This window comes from Gnatocerus cornutus, chromosome 7 (assembly GCF_029298725.1).
Source record: "Gnatocerus cornutus isolate USDA-ARS CGAHR chromosome 7, icGnaCorn1.1, whole genome shotgun sequence".
NCBI lineage: Eukaryota > Metazoa > Arthropoda > Insecta > Coleoptera > Tenebrionidae > Gnatocerus > Gnatocerus cornutus.
In genome coordinates this window covers 1,532,183-1,555,678 of record NC_142239.1, presented here as the reverse complement: position 1 = coordinate 1,555,678, position 23,496 = coordinate 1,532,183, and the positions used below count along the sequence as shown (strand labels likewise).

Genomic DNA, 23,496 nt, shown 5'->3' with positions numbered 1-23,496 from the left:
TATGGAGCAACCTGACCGGATACAATTTACCTGATATTTGCAATATTGGATTAGGCTTTATCTAAGAAGCTGACCTGGGTTTTACTAGGTAATGCCAATTTCTTTCATTTTACCGCCGGCCGGTTCAACTTTTACTGAAAAACCCACTAAATCTTGTTCCTTTGAGACTGTTGATAACAAGGTACTCAGAAATGGTAATCTGTTTTTTCCAGAAAAAGTCTTGCTTATAAAATTTTGACAAAGTGGGGTAAACAGAGCCAATCAGAACGTTATAAGCAATTTCAAAGTTACCCTTTCCAATATGTGGATTGAAAATTTTTCATTTGTTGTTTTGTGCTTTCCTGTGTTGTTTGGTGATTTTCTTGGTGTTCCTTCGTGATTCGTTTTGTTAGTTCCTGAAAAAAATTCTCTGAAGATTCCTCTATCTAGAATTTGTTCTTTGGAAGGTAAGTAATCTGTTTAGTATTGAAATTGTAACTAAAATTAATTGCAAACATCTCTTACATAGAAGTTATTTAATTTTTAGTGCTCATAACATTTTCCCGAACATGGCTAGACGTAATAAGGAAGGACGGACTTTGTCATCTAAAAAAAAACTGAGAGGCAATACAGCAGTACTCCAAAAATACATAGAGGTGAGTTTGAATTATCGATCAAGATGTTTTTACTGTAAGTACTTCAATTTGTAATTTTTATTGTTATTAAAGATGGTAAAACAAAAATAAGCTGGTTGTGATATTTCATCTACACCAGAGAATTCATCTGTTCCATCTGAAGATAAATATTCCGTCCATGTCCCAACCTACATATAAAAAACACCATAACGCGGCAATGGGTAGTTGGCGAGAAGCTGCTCTCAACTCCATGAAAGAAGCAGCCCAAGAAGAAATTTCTCATGCTAGAAGTATAGGAAATGTGGATGCAGCTGGATGTGCTTTGGTTCCAGTGATTGCAGATGGAACTTAGAACAAGAGGTCCAACAAATCAGCATACAATTCATTAGCCGGTGCTGCAGCTATTGTGGGTTTGCACAGCAAAAAAGTTTTGTATTTGGGAGTAAAAAACAAATTTTGTTTTGTATGTGCACACTCGAAAAATGTAGATCAAGAACATGTTTGCTCGATAACACATATGGGCAGTTCCAGCAGCATGGAATCCGAAATAATAGTGGAAGGCTTCCGAAGAAGTGTCGAGCTTTATGGAATTAAATACAACATATTAATCGCAGATGGGGACAGCAGTACTTACAAGAAGATAGTTGATGCGAATCCTTATGGAAACATTGGTGTCAAAAAAATCGAATGTCGAAATCATTTATTGCGAAATTTTCGAAATAAGTTACGTGGCTTAGTAAATGACAAACGGTATCCCATAAAATTTCGAAAAATATTGGAACAAAAAATTTTAAGGCTTTCCACTGGAATTCGATCCGCCATAGTTTACAGAAAAAAAGAAATTAATAAAAATCTAGCTTCCGAAAGTTTAAAAAAAGATATTTTAAATTCAATATGCCATGCTTTTGGAGAACATGCGAATTGCCCAACTTACTTTTGTTCCAAGAAGGATGAACCGAATGTGTATAAGGATCTACCAGAAGGTTTTTTAAATCAATTAAAATTTATAATCAGACTAGTAGCAAACCATGCAAAAAGTTTGCTTCACGACGTAGATAATAATGCCGTAGAGAGATATAATTCAATTGTGGCAAAATTCGTCGGTGGAAAAAGAATTAATTTTTCGTTGGGTAATTCATACGAGGCTAGATGTTTTGCAGCAGTAGTTTCGTTCAATACAAGACAGCCGCACACATATTTGCGAAAAAATATTCATAAATGGAATAAATTAATTCACAAATTTGAAAGCAGACGACATTTAAGAGTTTTAAAAAATAACCTGAGAGCGTACAAAAGAAAAAAAGTAGGACAAAAGAATAACATCCAAGATAAAGATTATGGCGTGAGTTGCCAAAAACCAGATATGGAAACGCAAGTATCTTTTGAGTATACCTTCAGACCAAATACGTATCTATTTGAAAACAAATAAAATTAAACATAAAACAGGTAACTTCAGTTCTTTTTTAGAAAATTTCTGTTTGGCATTCTAATATTAAATAATACTTTAATCTATTTATTATTTGACTAGTTAAATTATTTTTTAACAACGTACTAATGTACTTTCAATTTTAAAATAAAATTTTTTGATTCATATTATTTTACCTATGAAAAAGTATTTCTACCAGACAGAGGGAAAATAAGCGTTTATCATTTTACAATCACTTTACGATAGCACAGTATGGGGTGTTGTAAACAGAGGTACCGCTTGACACCCTTCCCGATGTGACAGCTCAGCTCGAATTCTGACCAGCAACGAGTCTTGGCACTCGCCTTAAGACTGTTTCGAATTTTCTCAATTATTGTTAAGGATGCAATTGTATTTTTTTCGAATTTTTTAATGCTTACACATTATTGGGAAAATTTTTCTTTAATCTTTAACGCATTATTTGATATTGTGAATCCACAGCCTGCTATTATTTAAATACGATTACAAAATTTAATAAATAAAAATAATAAAAAAATTAATTTTAAGAGTAGAAACTAACAATTTTGAAATTTTAATTGCAGATTTATCTGTTTTGAAATAAGCAAAAAATGTTTTTCCTTTGTCATTTTTTTGTAAAATGGAAAATAAACTTTTTTTCCCTCTTGTGAACTCAATCCGGGGACATACTGTAAATAAAACGCATATAAACTGTAAGTTCAATTTTCTCTCTTAAGCTGACACTCCCGTTCAGCGGACAGATCGTCACAGTCCCAACTGTGTCCGCTCAACAGAGATTTCACTGTATGTTGACTGTATGTTTAATTTATTAAACGGCAGGATCAGCAGAGCGAACAATCACCTGGACAAATTGCTAAAATGCAGTTTTTTGTTTTTACATTCATTTGTAGTAAATTTGCTCTTGCAGCATTTAATTTTATAATCCGGTCTTATTGGAAAACCTCACCTGACTGTCAGTAAAGGAAAAGGTCGTAATGTGGCCCCCCATTTTGTTTTTAGCTTATAACATTTGCAATAAGAGGTTTATAAATTAATTTTATACGTTAAAACAATTAGACATTATCAGCTTATTCGAGTTAGAGTTAGTATTTAAAGAAATCCAATTATTTTGAACGTTTTGCTCGTCATGTAATAATGTAATATTTTAAATAATGCAACTGTAAAAAGTCATTGAACATGCTAATGAACGCAATTCTGCATATTCGGCAAAAAGATGGATAGAACGATGTGGTCACCAATTGCTGACACTATTTTAAATTTCCTAGGACGAGATTCGATTACTTACAGAAACACAAAAATATGGAGTCTTTCATTACATTGTTGTTCCAAATATGTGGAAAATGTCAATGAAGCTTTAAGTTTCCAGATAAAACAGTGTTGGTTTCAGGCTTCCAAGTTTATTTCAAAGACATTTAGATTACGCAGATTCGCACATAAAATAGAATTGTTGATAACCACATATTTGTTGCCGCACAAATTTTAAGAAAAAAGTTATTTTGGTGGTGAACAATTAATATTTAGTTAAAAATTATTTAACTGCCCGTTTTTTATTTTGCATATGAATAAAAATTTATGCCAAAAAATGTAAAAGTTTATAATTTTGAACCAACTACGTTATAATTCCTGACTGGTGCAGACTACGCTTTGGAACGCACAATTGCCCTAAGAAAATCAGTTCAGAAATAACAAAAAAGAGCAAGATCTTCTCTCAAAATCTTTTAAGGCTTTAGGGCTTTGATTTGATAACAATTGTTGGCAACCTCTGTAGAACTGCAACGTGTCTTGCCCGTAATTTTTAGCTACCTTCTAAACATTTTACGCTGTGTATATATCATGTGAGCCACAAAATTTTTGTTTAGGGTAGGCCATGAAAGAAAGAGACAAACATAGAAGTCATGTCGGAGTGAAATTTAGTTTTTGATATAACCTCAATGTTTTGATAAAAATATGTAACATTACAAGGTACCAACCAATAAGAGAAAATGTATCGTGTGTCTACAGAATCAATAATGTATTGAAAACTAATTGAAATTAAATCAAATGATAACTGTCAAACTACTGTCAAATTTTTTTCTCGATTTACGTAAATTTTCTCAAAGCCTATCCTAAAAAAAATTGTGGATCACACGTTACATTGAAACCGAACAATGTCCCAAAAACAACATTAGAAATATTAATAAAACTAATAAGATAAAAACTCACCTAAACCACCGAATGGCTCAAACGAACTAGAATACGTGGAGCTTATCTGAAATAAAACAAAGTTGCAGTTAACGTTCAAATTTACAGCTTGTTGGACTTCTTACCTTGTTTAATTCTACAAGAATAAATGTTAATATCACTCTACTTCTCTTAAACCACTAACAATAACTCAAAAATGAAAAATTTCGCGTCTCATAACCGGATCAAAGTACAATACAGAATAAAAAATGTTCATTACAATGTTCATTAACTACAGCACCCCCACTTCGCATAATATGAACGAATTCACGCTACCAATCCCGCTACCAATCCACTTGAAAAATTTCCCTTCTCGAAAGACTGTATTACTGGTTGCATATAATACATGATACATGAATGAAGTATAAAACAAACCAACACCGCACTCTCCCAGCACTTTACAAACGTCAACGTCGTCGATAGTGACGTTTTGGTGATAAAATCAAATAGGTCAGCTGCCTAATTGACAATTTGATTACACAAAACGGCTTTTCACGTTGTGCCGAGTCTTTTTATTAAATCCTTTAAATGTCAAAAATTTGACAACTAAGGTTGCGGTGTTGGTGGTTTTTTAAAGTAAAAACGGACTTTAGTTTGTACGGTGAGAGATTGAATGACAGAAAAGTCACTAAATCTGCGCGATAAAAAGTGTACCATACGCGCAAAATTTAAGGCTCTACGCTACGCATATACCCGGTATATGGCTTACGATTTTTCGTTTTTGAAGCGCATTTTGGACTTTGAAAAGTCGTTCGACCTCTGTATGTATGCGTCTCAGGTAGAGCTATGGAAGTGACATCTTCGAATTTTGAAAAAGTGAAAAATTTGACTTTAATTAATTAAAAACTGAAATTCCCATTTTTCGTTTTTAAGGAATATAAAGCAACCTACAAAGTTAAAAAAAAATACCAACATGTGGATAATTAAAACCTCTATGGAGATGACATTTTTGTTTTTGTCATTATGCTATAATTTTGAAGTTATTAATAAAAAAAACAAATTAAAAATAGGCAACCAACAGTACAACTAACGCAAATCATCTTCAAATCTCATAATTTACGACCGCTTACTAGGGGTCACTGACGTTCCGCCCAATTGTAATAAACTGCTATCGGGTATATAAAAACAGGTAAAGACCCAACTGGCCGCTCTCGGCAACAAACATCGAAGACACTTGTAGCAAGTGTATTGAGAATTAATATTTTTTTATCTCTGATACAGGATCCGGCAACATTTGTGGTCACCCCCTAAATTGTCTTAGAGGTAAAATTTTAAAAATTTACATACGCTAATAGATAGTCGAAGAAGCTCTAGGTGATGACGCAAAAACTTGTTCTTTATTACCGATAGTTTTGGCGTCGCGACGCCTTAAAAGTGTAATTTTTATCTATTTGTTAGGGTTTTTGGAACCATTCAATACATATATTTTTTTAATATAAATGTGTAAAAAATATTTTAATTGTCTTTTTTGATTGTTCGCAAATTGTGTTTAAAATTGTGGAAAAATGCTGTTTTATCACTTATCAGTAAGTGTTTATACCAAAGTTGTATTTTATTGGTATAACGCAGGGTCCTAATTCTACGTTTATCGGAGAATTAGGTAGTTTTGTTGAAGCACTTGATGAATGAATAAAACTCTATTTTTATTTTAAATAACGAGGTATATTAATAACGTAAATGGTAAATTGGGTGAAGTATTACAAGAATTGATGTGATTATTGAACGGTGGTTGAATTGGTACTTATTCTCTTACAACTATACAGAAAAATCTTAGAAAGAAGTAAAAGAAGAGAGGGTAGTTTTATGTAGATGTGATTGGTAGGAAGTGAAGAAGTGGGAATCAGTAGCAGGTGGCGGACTAAGGGTTCGGGACTTTCTCACGCCTTTGCAGGTGGCTGGATCAGAGTTCAGGAATGTTCATGCTTATTAGTAGTAATTAAAAAAGTATTAATATGGTCAGACCAACAGGATGTAAAAAGTAATAAAATCAGAGTTGGGGATCAAGACAGGGGTGCGGTTTAGACAAGAAGAAATAGCGAAATATTAAGAATTACATACGAGTCTGATTAGAGTCGCAACAGTAAGTATAGTAAGAAGTTATTTTTCAAAACTCAATAACGTGAAATTGCTTTTTTTGGGTAAACCTAATAATGTGTAAATTATTGTATTGTGTAAAATTATTCTTTATTCATTGAAAAAGCTCTTGCGAAAACACTGTGTCCGAATAATTGTGGTAAAGTTCAGCTAAGTTGAACAAAGTACCGATTTTTCTGTAATTCCCTGTACAAAATGATAATACATAGTTATTAAGGCAGTAAACCTTCATATTAATCCTGACATTGTAAATGATTCTTTAGCGATGGTAGGGAACAAAAGTATCTTAAACTGCGTCAACGCAATTTTGCGCCACTGATTTGAAATCGGGCCCTAAGTTCTTATTTTTCAATGTAAATAATTAACTATTTCTATTTAGTGTCCAAAAGGTGCAACAATCAACGTTAATCAAAATTGTAGTGACTTGAAAAAATTTGATGTAGTTTGCCACTGTCCGTCATAATTTTGAAAACTAACTTGTTAAAACAGCAATTTATGCTCAAATTGCACATGTTACATTAAATTCAAGATGAAGCTGGTCACAGTTATGTTAAAAAAACAATTCACGAGTATTTACGCAAAAACTCAAACATCGCTAAAAATTACTCTTCTAATGCATCGCAAATTTTTGCTTTAGATTGTTAAGCTTGATAAAGCAAATGCAAAATTGCAAATATTTATTTTTGAAATTAAAAACGATTTTGAGGATGATCATAATAACTGTTGCCGGACTCGGTATAATTCACTGTTTTTCACACAAAATTCAATTATTTACGCATTAATTTTACATTTCTTATTTTCCAGTTTTAAACTAAATAGTATATTGTATAACAAGTGTTGAAAATGGAAGATTTCACACAAGTTTTGCAAAATTGAGCCACGAGCCGTAGGCGAGTGGCTTAAGCAAACGAGTGTGAAATCGAATTTTCAACACGTGTTGTACACGATATTTTTCCGACGATCACAAAAATCGCAGAGTTAATATTTATTTTTTTAATTAAAGTTTATATTTTACGCTCTTCCACTTGCAAATAACGGTGCAAAAACACGTCAAGTTATCTCTGGGCAAGTTAAAACTTAAAATGTCATTCGATAGAGCACCTAGCCGCGGACAAAATAATTATGCCGTTGTGCCGAAAGTTAGATACCGATAATGCCCGATCTGCGTCGACCTGTATGCAATATAAAAACACACAGTTGGCGGCCAATCAGAGATCTCCAATTTTTCATTGCACACGGGTATGCGCTTCGGTCGTCTTCGCACTGAAATTGTTTGCAATTTGAAATTTTCACTACCAGAAAACTGTATGAAATGTGGCATATTTTATAGTGGTCGTCGGAAAAGACCTTTTTTCCGCAATTATAAAATGTGTATTATTGGGAACATTTTTATTTCAAAAACTTTATCTGATAACTCTGACTTAAAACCGCTATTTACATTTTCACTTTCGGAACTATTCCTAATATTTTTTATCACCGTTTTTTAATAAAATTGTTGGCTCAAATCTTGGTGTTGACAAAAACACAATTTATTCCCAAACACCAAAAAAAAAAAACAAATTGAACTCTAAAAATCGTCGTTTTGATTTGGTATTGGTAAACAAACAGATCCAGGGCCTTCAGAACAGAGCCTTTAAATCATTATGGCATCGGGATATAATTGGTTGCTTATTATAATTATGATTTATAATTAATAGCTCACTTTAATGCATGATTTCAGTCAAAAAACATGCATTAATCGATCATCGGAAAAATATTAGTTTCTGCCAACCACTGTCAACGTCAGTCGTGTTTTCGTGTAATAAATCGATTAATCCTGAGAATATGAGCGAACATTCTGCTGACGAAGAATATGAGACAGTAACTTTCTCAATTTTTCAGTCCTCAAAATCAATGAAACGTTGTAGTTGAAATCATTTATTAAACTTTTATTTACCGCCCTAGGTCCCCAATAGTTATTTATGTATTAAGGGCATAATGTGGATGTTTATGTTCGAGGGCAACTAGATTACAAGGTCGAGAGTCTTCGGCCCGAGACTTTGTAAGTTGCCGGAAATACATAAACATCAAGTTATGCCCGTGGTACATACAACGTTTTATGTCTTATCTATAGAAAATTTTGATTTTTCAAAAATAAATAATTTTTCCACAAATACAAATTTCTGTTCTTGAATCTACATAAAGACTTAAAAAAAAACTTCACATGTCGTTTGGTGTTAGTTTAAAGATTTAATCATTTTAATTACTAATTTCTAATTTAATTCCTAACCTCGAAAAAACACGCGCGCACAGTGAAGCATGGCTAGCTATGCAACGCAGCGAACTGCAGCCTCAAAAGGGACAATTAAGGACAAAAAAAAACATTACAACCAGTTTATTTATTGTTTGAATTTGACTGTTTGGTGATAATTAAGTTTAAATGCAATTTGAATATAGCGGGCAAAGAAATCAAGTCGATTCGTAGCCAGTCGTTGTTTGTTGTAAGGTTGCTATGACACCTTAATGCCCTAGGGCGTAATAGTACCTCTAACGTACCGCAAATCCGAGCCATAAAAAGCCAATAATTAAACGGTACGATATAAAAAGATTTATATACCTTGACAACTAAGTGTCCAGACTGTAAATTTGACATACCGCCCAAAAATGCTCTTGGTAAATTGATGAAAATGACTGATCGTGCAAAAAAACACGGAATGAAATACTATGCAATTAGGTATTTAAAAAACAAATTAGCCAGACCAAAACTTTGTCGCATAATTGAATAATGTTTTGCAACAATGATTTATGTAGTATTGTCCAAAAACGGAGATCATGGCTCCTCAAACCTTAATTTTACCAATTTTGTAGCGTAAAATTGCAGTAACACTGACGTAGCACCTCAGTTGGAGGGTTTTATATCCCTATGAGACTTAAAGATGGTGGTGATATTTTTAATCTGATTAGTAACGTAAAGAAGTACATTAAAAATGTTTTGAGGGTGTAATTTCTTTTGCATAACACCTAATTTAGTAACCCAAAAAAAAACTCATTAAATCAAGGCAATTTAGCATTCACCAATCACAAACCCTTTTTGGCTGCATCAAGCCAGGTTTACTTTTGTTTCGTTTGGCGTGGCGTCGAGTTTGTGTGGAATGAATTCAATTTTTTTTAATTATAACTCTGAAATAACATCGAATAAGCAACATTTTCAGCAAATATAAGACTTTTATTACAATCTAACGCAAACCAAAGGTTAGATGACATTTGTAATACAACATGTCGTGTGTTAAAGTAATTTCCAATTTTGACGTAAATTTAATTCTTGTTTACTTGATATAACAGAATTTTTTAATTTTAAACGCAATTTGCATAACTACTAAATTGACATTTAATGTTGAATAAAAATTGAATTAGCGATTAGTTCCACAAATGCTCACAAATAGCTAAAAATTACATTTTAAGGCGTCGCGACGCCTGAACTATCGGTGATAAAAAACAAATTTTAGCGTTAGCTTCTAGAGCTAGTAATTTTTTAAAATTTTATCTTTAAAATTAAAAACGATTTTAGTGGTGACCACAAGTGTTGGCGGACCGTGTATATTATTAGAAAGATAATATAATTAAATAAGCTTTCCAACAAACTATAGAAGTGCCAAGAGAGTCAGTGCTGGAATATTGATTTGTGAAAAACTGATAAAAAATAAGAAGAAACAATCGGTTTTTATTGCATTACGTCATTATAAAAGATTGAGATATCCGCTTTAAACGCGTTGTTCAATAAGTTATCAAGAGTAAATAGTAATTTTTAGAAAAAAAATGCTTTGGTTATTTGTTTACTTGCTCTGTTTAACAATTTTAATTTGCATTCCCACAAAATTATGGTATTCCGTTAAATGTCACGTTTCTAAATGTTTTCACTAGTCAAAATCGAAGATTCTAAAATTTTCCAGCTAGTCAAAAAATTGTTGATCGAGTTTTTTATTATTTAAATAAATTTGAAGACGTTTTCGTCTCAATCTAGATATTTTTTGTGACACTCACATACAAGGTGTACCCGAATAAAGTGCAAAGATTTGAATCCCAATATCAGACAACGCTGTTTGACATAATGGCCAAATTTCACGTTCCAAAACGCCACCGTTTCGAGAAAAAATGATTAGAGTTTTTTACAGAAATCGTTGCACGCCACTGAAGTCTTAGGGTAGGCCAGTTTAGTCAAGTTTAGTCCAGGCCATCAAAAAGTTGGGAATAAAAACTGTATAACTCTCGTAAAATGTATGATATTTTTATCGGTAACTGCCACCACATTGTCAAGTTCAAGAGACATCTACCCCCATTTTGTGCTAATTTTCCAACAGGTTGGAGAGTATTTGAGTTGCAAAACCAGACATCTGCATTTAACCTTAATTTTTCGAGATATAAAAAAATTTACTAGCACTTTTATTTTTAAATGTTGGAAGACAAACTTAAATAATAAAAACCTTACAAATTACAAAAATGAATCTTTTCAAAATCTGTATAGAAGCAATTTGTCACAATTACATGTATATTGATGTGTCAAATTTCGATCTCATGCGGGTTTTGATTTAGGCGAGTAATTTGTGTTTAATATAATAATTATTCATTTGCGTTTTTTAAAAGATCAATTTCTTATTAAAATTTTCACTCTACTTTTTTTGATTCATAAGTAAACTAAGAACCCATTATTTTCAAAAAAAAATCAAAATGTATTATTCTACGCTGCGTTAGCACTACTCATTTTAAATGCAATATTTGTTTAGAAATTAGAATTTTGTAAGCAACTGGATTTTGTAAGCAAAAATGAATAACTGTTATCTAACGATAAAATTTACTTGCGAAATAGAGAAAGACGGTAAGCTTCCATTTTTAGATACATTTGTAATTAAAAATAAGAACAGATTAGAGTTTGATGTTTATAGGAAGGAAACCAGTACTCTTCGCTACATCACTGCAGACTCCCATCATTGTCCTCCTCAACATAAGATGGCAAGTCTAAATTTTCTTGTTTACAGGCTTTTGAATTTTCCATTAAACAAATTCAGATTTACAAAGGAATTAAAATTAATTAAAGACTGCCAGGTGTAACGGTTTCGATCCCAACATTATTGATAAAATAGTTAAAAAAAAATTAGATTTAAGAAATTGGTGAATGATGTTTTCAGAAAACACCTGAGAAGACTTCTTTTGTCACCATCCCTTACTCACCTTCAGTGACAAAGGGACTGGAAAGAATTTTTCAGGGTTTGGTTCTCAAAGTAGTTTTTACTTCGGGTCCAAGCCTCCAAAGTCTTCTAGGTAATCCTAAAGACCGAGTAAGAACAACAAAAAAGTCGGGGATTTATGAAATTAAATGTAAAGATTGTGATCAGAAATATATTGGGCAAACAAGAAGGTCAATTCTAAAAAAGTTCAAAGAGCATCAAGCTCATCTCAAATTTGGGAGGTTTGAAAAATCAAGCGTTGCCCAACACGTTTATGACAATGACCACCACATTGATGAAAGTTGTCTTCGTTTAATTAAAAATATAAATAATTGTAAATTTCTTGACATTTATGAAAGTCTAGAAATATTTAGGAACAAAAATGTAATAATGAACTCAGACAACGGCCCCATCCCCTCCTCCCCCCTCTACTCCCTTCTACCTAAGGGTAGAAGGGAACGGGTCCGACACGCTTTTAGTATTACATATAAGGACGAATTATTTGTTAGTTTTTAGTTTAATAATCGCTCTAATGATAGCATTGCTATCGAAACGCGCGTCAGCATTTTTTGACAAAATTTGGTGTTTGAGAATAAATTGTAATTTTGATAATTTTTGTCAACACCAAGAATTGATCCAATAAATTTTCTTTAAAGAACTGGATTGACTTTTTTATGAAATCGACAAAACATAAAAAAGATAATTTTTTGAAAATATTTTAATGTTTTTTGTCCTATAACTTCTAAACGATAAGAGATTGCGCGTCAAAAAGGCAGGATCTCAATTTTTTCAATGATCCATCACAATATAAAATCAATAAGAATAATTTTTGAGTTATATGCAAAATTGCATATGAAAACTACCAAAAACGACATTTTTTGAGATATGAGATCAGTTTTCAAAAATATCATGGAAAGTACTGATCCTACCGATGAGTTATATTGGTCATTGCAAAGTTTATACAATTACCTTTACAAAAGACTGTTGAGCAATCCCATAACTTTGCAAAAACCTCAAAAAATATTTTTTTAAATATCTCAGAATCCGGACCTGATCGAGCAAACCAGACTTCTAATCAGGATACGGAATCAAAAGGGTATTCTACTTTAGAAATAACTTTTCACTTTTCCAGTACAACTTTTTTCCAAAATAAATTACTATTGTAATCGCAACTGATTTATTAATATTATGTTCAATTGAAATTACAACTTATCCATAATCTCTATTACCTTTGAATAAACCAATTCTGGTGCTCTTATCGCGAACAGATAATCCAAATGATTAAAAGTCTCGTCTGAAACTAGAATCTTCTCAACACAGGCTTCTCCTATTTCGTCACACAACTGGAATACATCGACTTCTGCTGCCATTAAATCATTGTGACTATAGAACAGATAACTTGGTGCAGTGATCAGTGACAAATCGTACGAAGGAGGAAACTCAGAACCATAAATTTCAGTATTGTTTTCTCCAAAATCGTATTGTCTAAAGTATCCAGATAATATTTCCTGAGCATAATGAACAACCTGTCTTGTAGAAGCACCAGCTGGTAAATGACCCATTAGTACTGGAAGTATGGTAGCGTTCATTTCCGATGGACTGTACCCACACAGAAGGAAAAGAAAATTAGTACAAAGAACTTGCGTCTCTTGCTCGTCTTCACAGAGAATTTCTGCTACTTCTGTCAAAAACTCATTATTTGGAAGAAACTCGTTGAAACCAATTAATTCGAATAAGTAGTCAATTGGTCCTGCCCAATACGCTAGAATTCGTAGCAAAGGACTTTCTAGGTGGCTCATGTAACCGATGGGGGCTAAACTGAAGTGTGCTTTGATCTTTTCATTATATTCCGGATGGGTTGTGGCCATGACGTAGAAAGTGGTCGTACCTTGAGAATGCCCCACGTAGAAAACACTACTTTGATTGGTAACTTCAAGAATGTGGTCCACCATTGCAGGGAGATCAATGGCACCAATCTCGTGCCACGTAAAGTGCCAGAATTCGGCATCTTTGTTGGGATCAAGAGTGGTATGATTACGGGAATTTGTGTTTCCACGACCATTGCCAAGCCACACGTCGTATCCAGCATCGGCCAACAAAAACCCTAAACCATGTTCTACGCCTGTAATCACAAAGTCTGCAGAGGAGCTCAAAAGGCCATGTTGTACCAAAACAGGTTTATCAGAAGTAATATTAGTGTTTTTACTATGAGGAATTCGGTGTAATGTTAGGATGTAACCGTCTGAGGTTGTTACGTGGTGAACTTCAGCGGGGTAACCATATTTTGTGACGATTTCGGGCTGAATTAAAAATATGAAGGAGTGTCTTTATTACAAAGTACTTACAATTGTCAAATGACCATCTTCATCGTCCAGAGGCGTTGGATATGGATGACCATAAGAAAGAACGATTAAACTCAGGGATAGCAGTAAACACAGCATTTTTTTGTGTAAGAGTTTCGAATTATTTGGACTTATTACCTATTTGTTATAATGTTATAAGCTAATCTAATCTGGAAATCTAAAAGGAGATTCGTATTGACGACCAAGTGTGACGAGTAAACAATACTATCAATTTTGAATGTAATTTAAATGAGTTAAAGGATGAAACCAAACATTTGAAGACAATGATATCAAACTCAAGTGGTCAAAAATGTTAGCTTCAGAAGGCGATAATTATCTCCATAATACTTGTTTTAAAGATACTTAAAAAATGACGTTGAAAATAGCATCTCTCACATTTTTAAAAATTACAGTCACTAGAGCAATTATTTGACTTTTGGTGATTATTGTAAGTGCCATGGAAGATGTCAACAATTTGAAACCTTCTGTACTCTGGTTTTCAATAAAATAGCATACACTTTAAATATCAAGTAGCAGCATTTTGATGATTTTTTGGCTATGTGGTTGTGTTTTTTAGAATTAGGTTAAGTCAAACTAACAAATGCTTTTAAATCTGTCAATGTCAAGATGAAGGCAAACTCAACCTATCAAAAAAATGGTGTATGCGAATTTATTGAAATTTGTTGTACCTTGATGGCATTAGTCTCAAAAAATAGAAAACAAATTTACTGATTAATACAGGTGTCCCAAAACTCATGACCCAGAGAGCAAGGAAAGATGCCGATATCAGTTCAGACTGCGAATTAAAAAACCAAATTAGTCTAAGCTTAATCCAAGGTGTTTATAAATGTTTCTAGCATCAAGGGTGGCTCTGGAATTCCTGTCGTGCACCACTTTGCCGCTTTGTTGTCATAGTAAATACAACTATCTTGAAAATTATTTATAATGTCACTTATGTCAACGATGTTTCTGTTACGGTTTTGTGTCAAAATTTTTGATTTTTAGGTTTCAAACCACAACTCAACAGTTTTCTTCTCTAAACTTACTTTGCTCTATGATTGAAGTTAACTTCCAATGTCATTTGAAAAATCTAAACTCACATTTCTAATGTGCGGCAAATTTCTTTGACATTTTATAGCCACCCTTAATGCTAGAAACATTTATAAACACCTTGTAGTATTCGAACAAGGACGAAAAACTGACAGCCAATCCCGAAAGCTTTTGCATAGGTAGAATGGCTGGGAAATAGAAGACTATTTCAATTTCCTAGGCAACAGGACCGTAATATCAGCCTGACAAATGGACAACAGTACTCTCTTTTTTGGGTATCTTGGCAATCATAAGAAACCCCTCGCAATACCTCTGGCCATCGTCGGTTCAGTGATCGTGATTGGCTCCCGAATTTTCGTTTTAACTCAATTATCTTTTGCTCTAAGATTTTTTGTTTTCAAATTTTGGTTTCGTACGGCTGCCTGCATGTGTCTGTTTTATCTGAGTCACGAGTTCTGGGACACTTTGTATATCCCATATCAGATTTGCTTCCACCAGCCGTCAGAGGGTCGAACCACAGCATAGAAATACAATCAGTAGGGAAAGCTTAGCGACATTCGGCTGCCGTTTTCATGACTAGCATGAGTGGTCCTTCAGCAAATGGCGCTTTTTTTAAATGAAATGATTACTCAAAGTTATTAATAATACAATAGTGTATATTGGGTTGCGGGGAAATAAAATGTTCAAAAATCGTAAAGAAGTAAAAATATAATATTAATTAATAAGTATTTCAATCATACCTATTCCGAGGGGTAACTAATCCCTGATACTTTATTATTTATGGTGTTTTAATATAATTAAAAAGAAAAATGTAAATTAATAGTTGACAATTATTTCGTACTTGCTGGAATTGTTTTGTCTCTTATATCAATTTTTTTTAATTTTAACTAATTTTGTTCGCTGCCTTCATACAGTGTGACAAAAACTTCCAACATATTTTATTTGTATTCGCAAATTATTCATGTTATACGAATTATTATTTAAATACAGATGTCCGGAAAGTAGCGCACCATAAAAAAAAATCAAAAAAATCACACTCTGTTTCCGCAGTAAGACCAAAATAAAATTAGGAAAATGGCAACATTGCTGAAGTGTTCCTTCAATAATTCTATAAATTTCAAGTATTCAAAACCATAATAACTTATTTAATAACAGTACCTCTTGCCGAATTGAAGGTTTTGTTTTAAATTATCCAAAACAGATTGATCATGTTCGGCGTTTGAAATCTTGGGTCGTCCCGAATGACTGTCCCTTCTTGTTGGAATCATTTCTTCACCTTAAGACGGTACTTTGATCTAGTATGAGCTAGTAATGAAGAGCGACTTGTTTTATGCACCAAAACTCTTCGAATGTAAAAAAAATGAGAACTTTATCAATCTCCGTCAAGCGAGGCATTTGAATTTTTCTGACGTTTTAAAAGTCAAAGCTGATATAAAGGGTCCGGCAAAACTTGTGTCCACCCCCAAAATCGTCTTTAATTTTAAAGATAAAATTTTGAAAATTTGCATACGCTCACAGTTGACAAAGCTGTTTTTTATCACCGATAGTTTTGGCGTCGCGAAGCCTTAAAAATGTAATTTTTAGTTAATTGTAAGGGTTCGTGATATCAACCCCTAATTTAATTTTATTTCAATACAAATGTGTTAACAATAGAGATATTGAATTTAAAATAACAACTGAGATTGTTATTTTATATTCAATGCAAATTGTCTTTAAAATTTGAGAAAAAAATGCTGTTTTATCAAGTTATTTTCCAACTTCATTACGTCAAAATTGGGTACTACGTTTACACCCATCTCTCAACATCTGGTGTCTATCTTTTGGCTCGCTTTAGATTGTAACAAAAGTCTTACATGGTAAAATTGTCGCTTTGTCGATGTTAATTAACGATTTCTAGTGTCCATAAAGTGCAACATGCTCGTGTTAATCAAAATTAACCTTTATAAGAGTGAATGAAGTGACTTGTGAAATTTTGGTGTAAACGTAGTTTGCCACTGTGCTGTCATAATTTTAAAAACTAACTTGATAAAACAGCGTTTTTTTTCGCAAATTGGAAACACAATTTGAATAAGATTTAAAATAAAAACTCAGATATTTGTATTACTGCTATGTTGAAAAAAAATTGAATTCGCGAATATTTCCGCAAAAACTCAAAAATCGCTAAAATTATACTTCTTAGGCGTCGCGACGCCAACCAAACCGTGATAAAAAACAAATTTTTGCGTTAGCTTCTAGAGCTTTGTCAACTATGAGTGTATGCAAATTTTCAAAATTGTAACTTATCTAATATCGGATTTGCTTCCATAAAGCATCGAAAAGTCGTAGTCTCGCCCTATTTAAATTCAGCCTTTGTAATCCTAAAAGTTGAGAATGTACCTCAATGGCATTGGTGTTAAAAAAATAGAGAAAAACTTATTTAGAGAGAGTCAAAATCTTACATTTTTTATACAAAATAAACAGTTTTTTCCTGGCAACCTAGAACACATTTTCTGTATTGTAAGTTGTATTTTTAAAATCTATAGAATTCAAATTTACCGACACGCCACTTTTTTCTATAAGTAAATTGATTGTTAATTCACGTACATATTTAGGTTGACATATAGAAAACCATGAATAACCATGATAAGACAATATATTTTTTTAAACTTTAATTGTCGGATTAGAAAAATTATAGTAGAACCTCAATTATCTGACTGCATATTATCCGTGCAAGAATGTTTACTCGATCAACAGTGTCTCAATTATCTATATTGCATATATATATATATATTCAGAGGGTTGTAGAGAATCACTTCAGTAGTTCAAATATGAGAAAAAAATAAAAATTCGGGACTTTCTCAAAAAGATGATCTAGATGTGTACTCTTTGAATTGCATTGCCTTAAAATGCAGGCTAAAAATTCCAGTGTTAATTGTTATTTATGGTGTAAATGATTGTGGATAACAATATTTTGGAGTAAAAAAATCTTAAATTTTTGTAATTTTTCTTAAAAAGGACATCGTGGCTAGAAACTAGTCTGTTACTATGGATGCTGGTAACAATGAATTTTGTCAAAATCTGTCACTTCGCTAAAAAGTATAAATTTGTTTATTACCCTTGTTACAACATTAAATTGAACAAAAATTTATATTTTTTTAATTTGACATTATGACAACTGTTTTAATTTAGCGCTTTTTGGTACTACTTTTTATCGCGCAGACTTACAAATCCGTCATCTATTTATTCATTGGACAGACTATACTATTACTTCGTATTTTTGTTTCCATAAGTAACAATTAACTCGGACACAAAGAAACCCGCCATATTCTGTTTTGTATCTTGAGAATAAATTTGTAAAAAAAAGTATTTCCAAAATCATTTGATTCTAAACTAAAGCAATTTACATTTTTAGATTATATTTGCAAATTTTGAAAAATCTTATTATTATTTAACTATAAAATGTTAATTTTATTCGTTCATTTTTCCACACTTTTTAGTTAAATATAACACATTTTCTAACCTCATCACATTAAAATAATCATATTAAAATGATTGCAAATAAATAAAATTACGAAGGTGTGACTAAGAGAAAATGCGTTGTATCAAACCCGAGATGTAATAATTTATTGACAATCAACTGAAAATAAATTAGATAACTAATGTCAGGCTTGTCATTTTTTTTCGACATAATATTAACTTTCTTATAGCCTCCACTAATTTATAGTATATTGTTATACGAGCATGTTATGAGTTATTTACGAGGTTGAGTTTGCGAGCCTGCGAGAGAGTGGAGTAGATCAACCCAGTGAATAACGGCCATGACATGCAAGTGGAATACTGTGCTTTATCTACACCACAAAAAAGTGCACAAACTTTAGATTTTTTCGGCAAGAGATTTAAGGTTGCAATGTCTAGTGGAGTACTCATTTATTCACAAGAACTACTATGACTACTATCATTCTAGTTGAAAGAAAATACACAAACTTTAATGACTTTTGTAAATTTTTGGTTGTCAAAATAAAATTTGACATTTGTTTTCATTGAGTACTAAGATAAATTGAAACTGGGTTATAGTGGTCATAACTAAATGACTTTCAGCCAATCAGAGCTCGCGGTGAGTTCATTACTACACGGGTTCCAGTTATGGCTATCAAACTTGTTTAAAGCGAACTACGTTATGAACAAATAACTAAGTGGTCGTAGATAAAAAAATTGTAGATTATGCGATGTACAGGTAAACCAAACTAAGAGCCGTATTCTTGAACCGTTCGAGTTGAGACGTATACGAGTCGTATACGACTTTCCACCGATGACTCGACGCGTACGTTCTCGCGACCGATCGCATCGTATAAGCGTAAGTCGATATGGCAACATTGAAATCTCACCAGATTTAGGGAGGAACTTAGGATCAAATAAATATCACTAAAATATTGACAGATTTAAATTTAAAATGTCGAAAGTAAGTGAAGAACAAAAAGAGGTACTTACCGAATTTCTTACTAACAATATGAAAATGATTACGGGTAAAACAACCCCCACTTTTACCAACCGCGACATCTCAAAAAAATGGGTAGAGGTGTCCGAAATTTTAAATAACATTGGAGGACCCACCAAACATTGGAAACAGTGGAGAAAAGTATTACTTAAGTTTTATTTACTTGTTTTCAAATAGTATGTTGTTAGACCTGGCAAGACATGTATGCACGCGTCAAAGCGAAGGCGCGGCAAAATGTTGCCGATCGTCTGAAAACGGGTGGCGGGCCTTCAATGCAATTGAAAATGGGCAAACTGGACACGCAAATTTTCCAGACCTTCATTAAACCTGTCGCAATTCGTGGTGATGTTGCGGTTCAAGAAAGCCCTTGCACTTTTAATGGTATCCATCGCTTTTCCTTATTTCATATCATCAACCCAACCTATTGTATTTTTCCTTAGAAACCAGTGCACCACTCCCATCAACTTCTAGAACCCCACAAGTTTCCCCAAAACCACAAAATCCTCCAATGCAACATCGGCCCATTCCGGCTAGGCGTAAACGAAACGCGGAAAACAACTCCAGATTAGAGTATTCACATTATTTAAAAGATAAACTGCAGATAAAACGAGAATATTATAACAAAAAAATTAACATATTAGAGAGACAAGTAGAGTTAATGGAAACCCAAGTTAAAATAAGTGCAGAACTATTAAGTATAAAAAAGAAAAAATATGATATGTAATTAATTTTTTAGTTATTAATTAATTGAAGTGTTTAATGGATAAAAGGGCTATGTACATCCAGAAAATTTCCAACGGAGTCGAGTAAAATTCAGTTTTTCTCATGAACAAATCCTAAAATGATAGTTCAATACGTCTTTTTAAAGAACAAACTTAACGGTTTTCATAAATGTAAACAGTGTTTTCGCACCGATTTCATTTTTTTAAATGTCACAGCCCTTTAGCACTTCAATTACGTTCAATAAACAATATAAAATTTCAGGTTTAATTACGTTTTTTATTAGTTACCGAAGAAAATTATAATGGGTTCAAAGAAAAATTAATTTTTAACTTATAAACAAAGCTCTTGTCCTTTAGTATACAAATTTACAATTAAATACATTTATAATAAAAAAAACAAAGAAATTGAAGTTCAAAACTATCCATTGAAACTTTCAATTCTTCGAACAATTGAGGGCATCTTCCAGTTTTTCACGAACACATGAAAAAAATAACAATCAAAACTCATAATGTAATGTATTTTTGTACTCACACTGTCGGAAAAGAAAAGTCTATTGCTGATAACACAACTCATGTCCAAATAAATTCTTTTCCGTTCTGGCGCCAAAAAATCACACCCAGATCGACTCTTCGGAAGTGTGAATTCTTTCCATGAACATTTACGGTAACTTCATTGATTTCTGAATCGGCTTGCAATTAAGGCATTGCGAACTTGCCTTCCTTCTGTTAGTAATGGATCGACATGACGGGCTACTGGTGCTGCGACAACATTTTGAAGCTCTAGATTAAAAATTCCTGCAAAGAAAAAAGAAACAGTTAAAACAATTTTTTTTACTGCTGTAAATATAGATACCATCGCAATCGTTGTTTCCGTCATCTTCATTTAAATCTGGTATGTTATGTTGAATACATAAGTTGTGTAAAACAACACATGCATTCACAATATGACCAGCTCGTTGAGGAGAATAGTGTAAAACTCGATGTTTCAATAGACATCTGAACCTATTTTTTAGAACTCCATTACACCGTTCAATAATGCTCCTTACACGTTTCTGAGCAGTGTTATAGTTATGTTCTGGAGTATTCGGAGCTGGTTCTTCATCCAGGGGTGTCAAACACCAAGGTCGCAGAGCATAACCAGAATCTCCTAAGAAAACAAAATAAGAAAAATAATTAAAAAAAAAATAATACGTACCTAGTAGATAATAAGTACCACGTCTTTCTTCATAAATTCTTCTCATTACTGGCAGCACATTTGAATTATTCCAAATAAAAGAGTCATGTGAACTTCCTGGATGCGAAGCATTTACATTTAAAATTCGGAGAGATGAATCGCAAATCAGTTGGACGTTTAAAGAATGGTATCCTTTACGATTGATGTAGATATGGGCAGGTCGTTCAGGATCGTCAGTTGGAGGAGCAACAATTGCCACGTGGGTACAGTCAATACAACCAACAACACCAGGAAAGTTGTATTTTTGAAAAAACTGAAGTTGAACTGCATCCAATTCTGCATAACTTCTTGGGAACTTTACATATTCTCCAAAAATTGCAGGGCTGTTTAAGGCATCACTCACTTCGGAAATACAACGGCTCACTGAGGCTTGAGACATGGACATAAACACATTTGAACCGACGTCCATTTGGTAACTCCCTGATGCAAAAAAACGAAGCGCAGCCAAGACCTACAAGAATCAAAACTCAAATGTGCGCTTGTGCTCTGTTTTGTATGATTAACGAGTTTTGCATTTATATTTACACGAACAGGAATTTCTAAATCAGTTGCTCTACTCGGGGGCCTTAAGTAGGGTGACACTATCTCCACAACAAAATGAAACAAGTCTTTGGAAATACGGAAGAAAGTTCTAAACTGGTCGTTGTTTAAAGATGTTAAGGCATCGACACGCGATCGGGGCTGCCGTGGAGCTTCCACCACAATTGCTGCTGCTGCTTCTTCTTCTTCCTCTTCATCCAACAAGTCCAACATTAGCAATTCTTCCATTTTCAAACAAATATTGCTTGAAACGCAGTTCTGATAGTTAGAACGTTGTAAAAACAACGGATGTACAATACACAACAGTTTTACAAAATGTTCAACACCTAAACACTTGTTTGCACACTTGCAAAGATGCTCAAGCTCTTTTAAGGTTAGATCAACCACAAAAGAGCGCGAAAAGTTACAAAAAACCGCCAAACGAAAAAGAAATCCCTCTCGCGGATTCAACTCGATCGGTATTTTAGACCGCACGTGTTAAATCGTACGAGTCGTGTCGAACGGGTGAGATTACGATGTTGCCAGATCGACTTTCGCGTATACGACTCGCTGTATGGATTTATCGTTCGCATCGAGTCATCGGTGAAAAGTCGTATACGACTCGTATACGTCTCAACTCGAACGGTTCAAGAATACGGCTCTAAAAGCCAAGTTTTGGGTTCCAAAACATCACCGTTTCCAGGAAAAAAAATGTTTAAAGTTTTCTGCAGAAATCGCCATGATTTTTTAGGGTCTATCGACTATCGAAAACTTGGGAATATATACGATGATAAAGTGGCAAAAAAGAAATATGGATTTAGCAGTGCCAAATTGTTCACATTTGGATTATTTTGAGATATTTTTTTTTTAATTATTTGCCAGTAGATTTTTCCAAAATCTTGTGATAAACCTAAAATTATAAAAATTGTTTTGTTTACAGATGAAACTGAATTTACGCGTAATGACATTCAGTCCGGAAATACTTGTGTCCACCCCCAAAATCGCCTATAATTTTAAAAATAAAATTTTAAAAATTTGCGTAACGCTCATAGTTGACAAAGCTCTAGGATCTGACGGAAAAATTTGTTTTTTATTTCAGATAATGAAGGGCAACATTTGATTATTTTTCGTAATAACTTAATTAATTAAAAATTAACTTAATAATTTTTTCATTATGTCGTTTGTAATTAAATGTTCAGTTTTGACCATTCAAAAAAAGTCAGCTTACAAATTAATTAATTTAAATAAATTAATTTTTCTTAATACTCAATTTTTAAAATTTGTTTTGTCTTTAAAACTAGCAATTAAGTGAAAGTTAAACAAGAACGATAAAAGCGAGCGTGACGTATTTTGTTCGAACAGTTTTTCCAGTCTTTGGTAAACTGTTGTTAAATTCAGTTCCATAAGGGTCAAATAAAGGGTAAACCGAGGGCAGTTTTTGCCTCAATCAAATTTCGATTCTTTTAAGAATCATTAACTACAGTGGTGTCTGATATTGTGATCAAAATGTTCGTACTTTATTCGGATTCACTCTGTATATTATTTAATTTTAATGTATCATCAAAATTGAAATTATTATCTG

At 33.0% G+C, this 23,496-nt stretch overlaps 1 protein-coding gene and 1 pseudogene across 1 annotated transcript; one reads left to right on the top strand and one right to left on the bottom strand.

The window, feature by feature from the left end:
- Positions 1 to 548: 548 nt before the first annotated feature.
- On the top strand, positions 549 to 3,190 carry LOC148170619 (uncharacterized; annotated as a pseudogene).
- Positions 3,191 to 12,742: 9,552 nt separating this feature from the next.
- On the bottom strand, positions 12,743 to 14,085 carry LOC148170618 (lipase 1-like). Its single transcript, XM_088041448.1, has 2 exons — positions 13,919 to 14,085; positions 12,743 to 13,873 (listed from the first exon to the last, which is right to left on the bottom strand). The coding sequence occupies exons 1-2, from the start codon at positions 14,012 to 14,014 to the stop codon at positions 12,776 to 12,778; spliced, it is 1,194 nt and encodes a 397-aa protein (XP_087897574.1). The 5' UTR covers positions 14,015 to 14,085; the 3' UTR covers positions 12,743 to 12,775.
- Positions 14,086 to 23,496: the final 9,411 nt, after the last annotated feature.

Bases quoted from the DNA above. Each gene is read 5' to 3' on its own strand.
- LOC148170618 (XM_088041448.1), bottom strand. From the start codon at position 14,014: ATGCTGTGTTTACTGCTATCCCTGAGTTTAATCGTTCTTTCTTATGGT. The intron at 13,874-13,918 runs GTAAGTACTTTG...TTTTTAATTCAG, and splicing joins AAGATGGTCATTTGACAATT to CCCGAAATCGTCACAAAATA.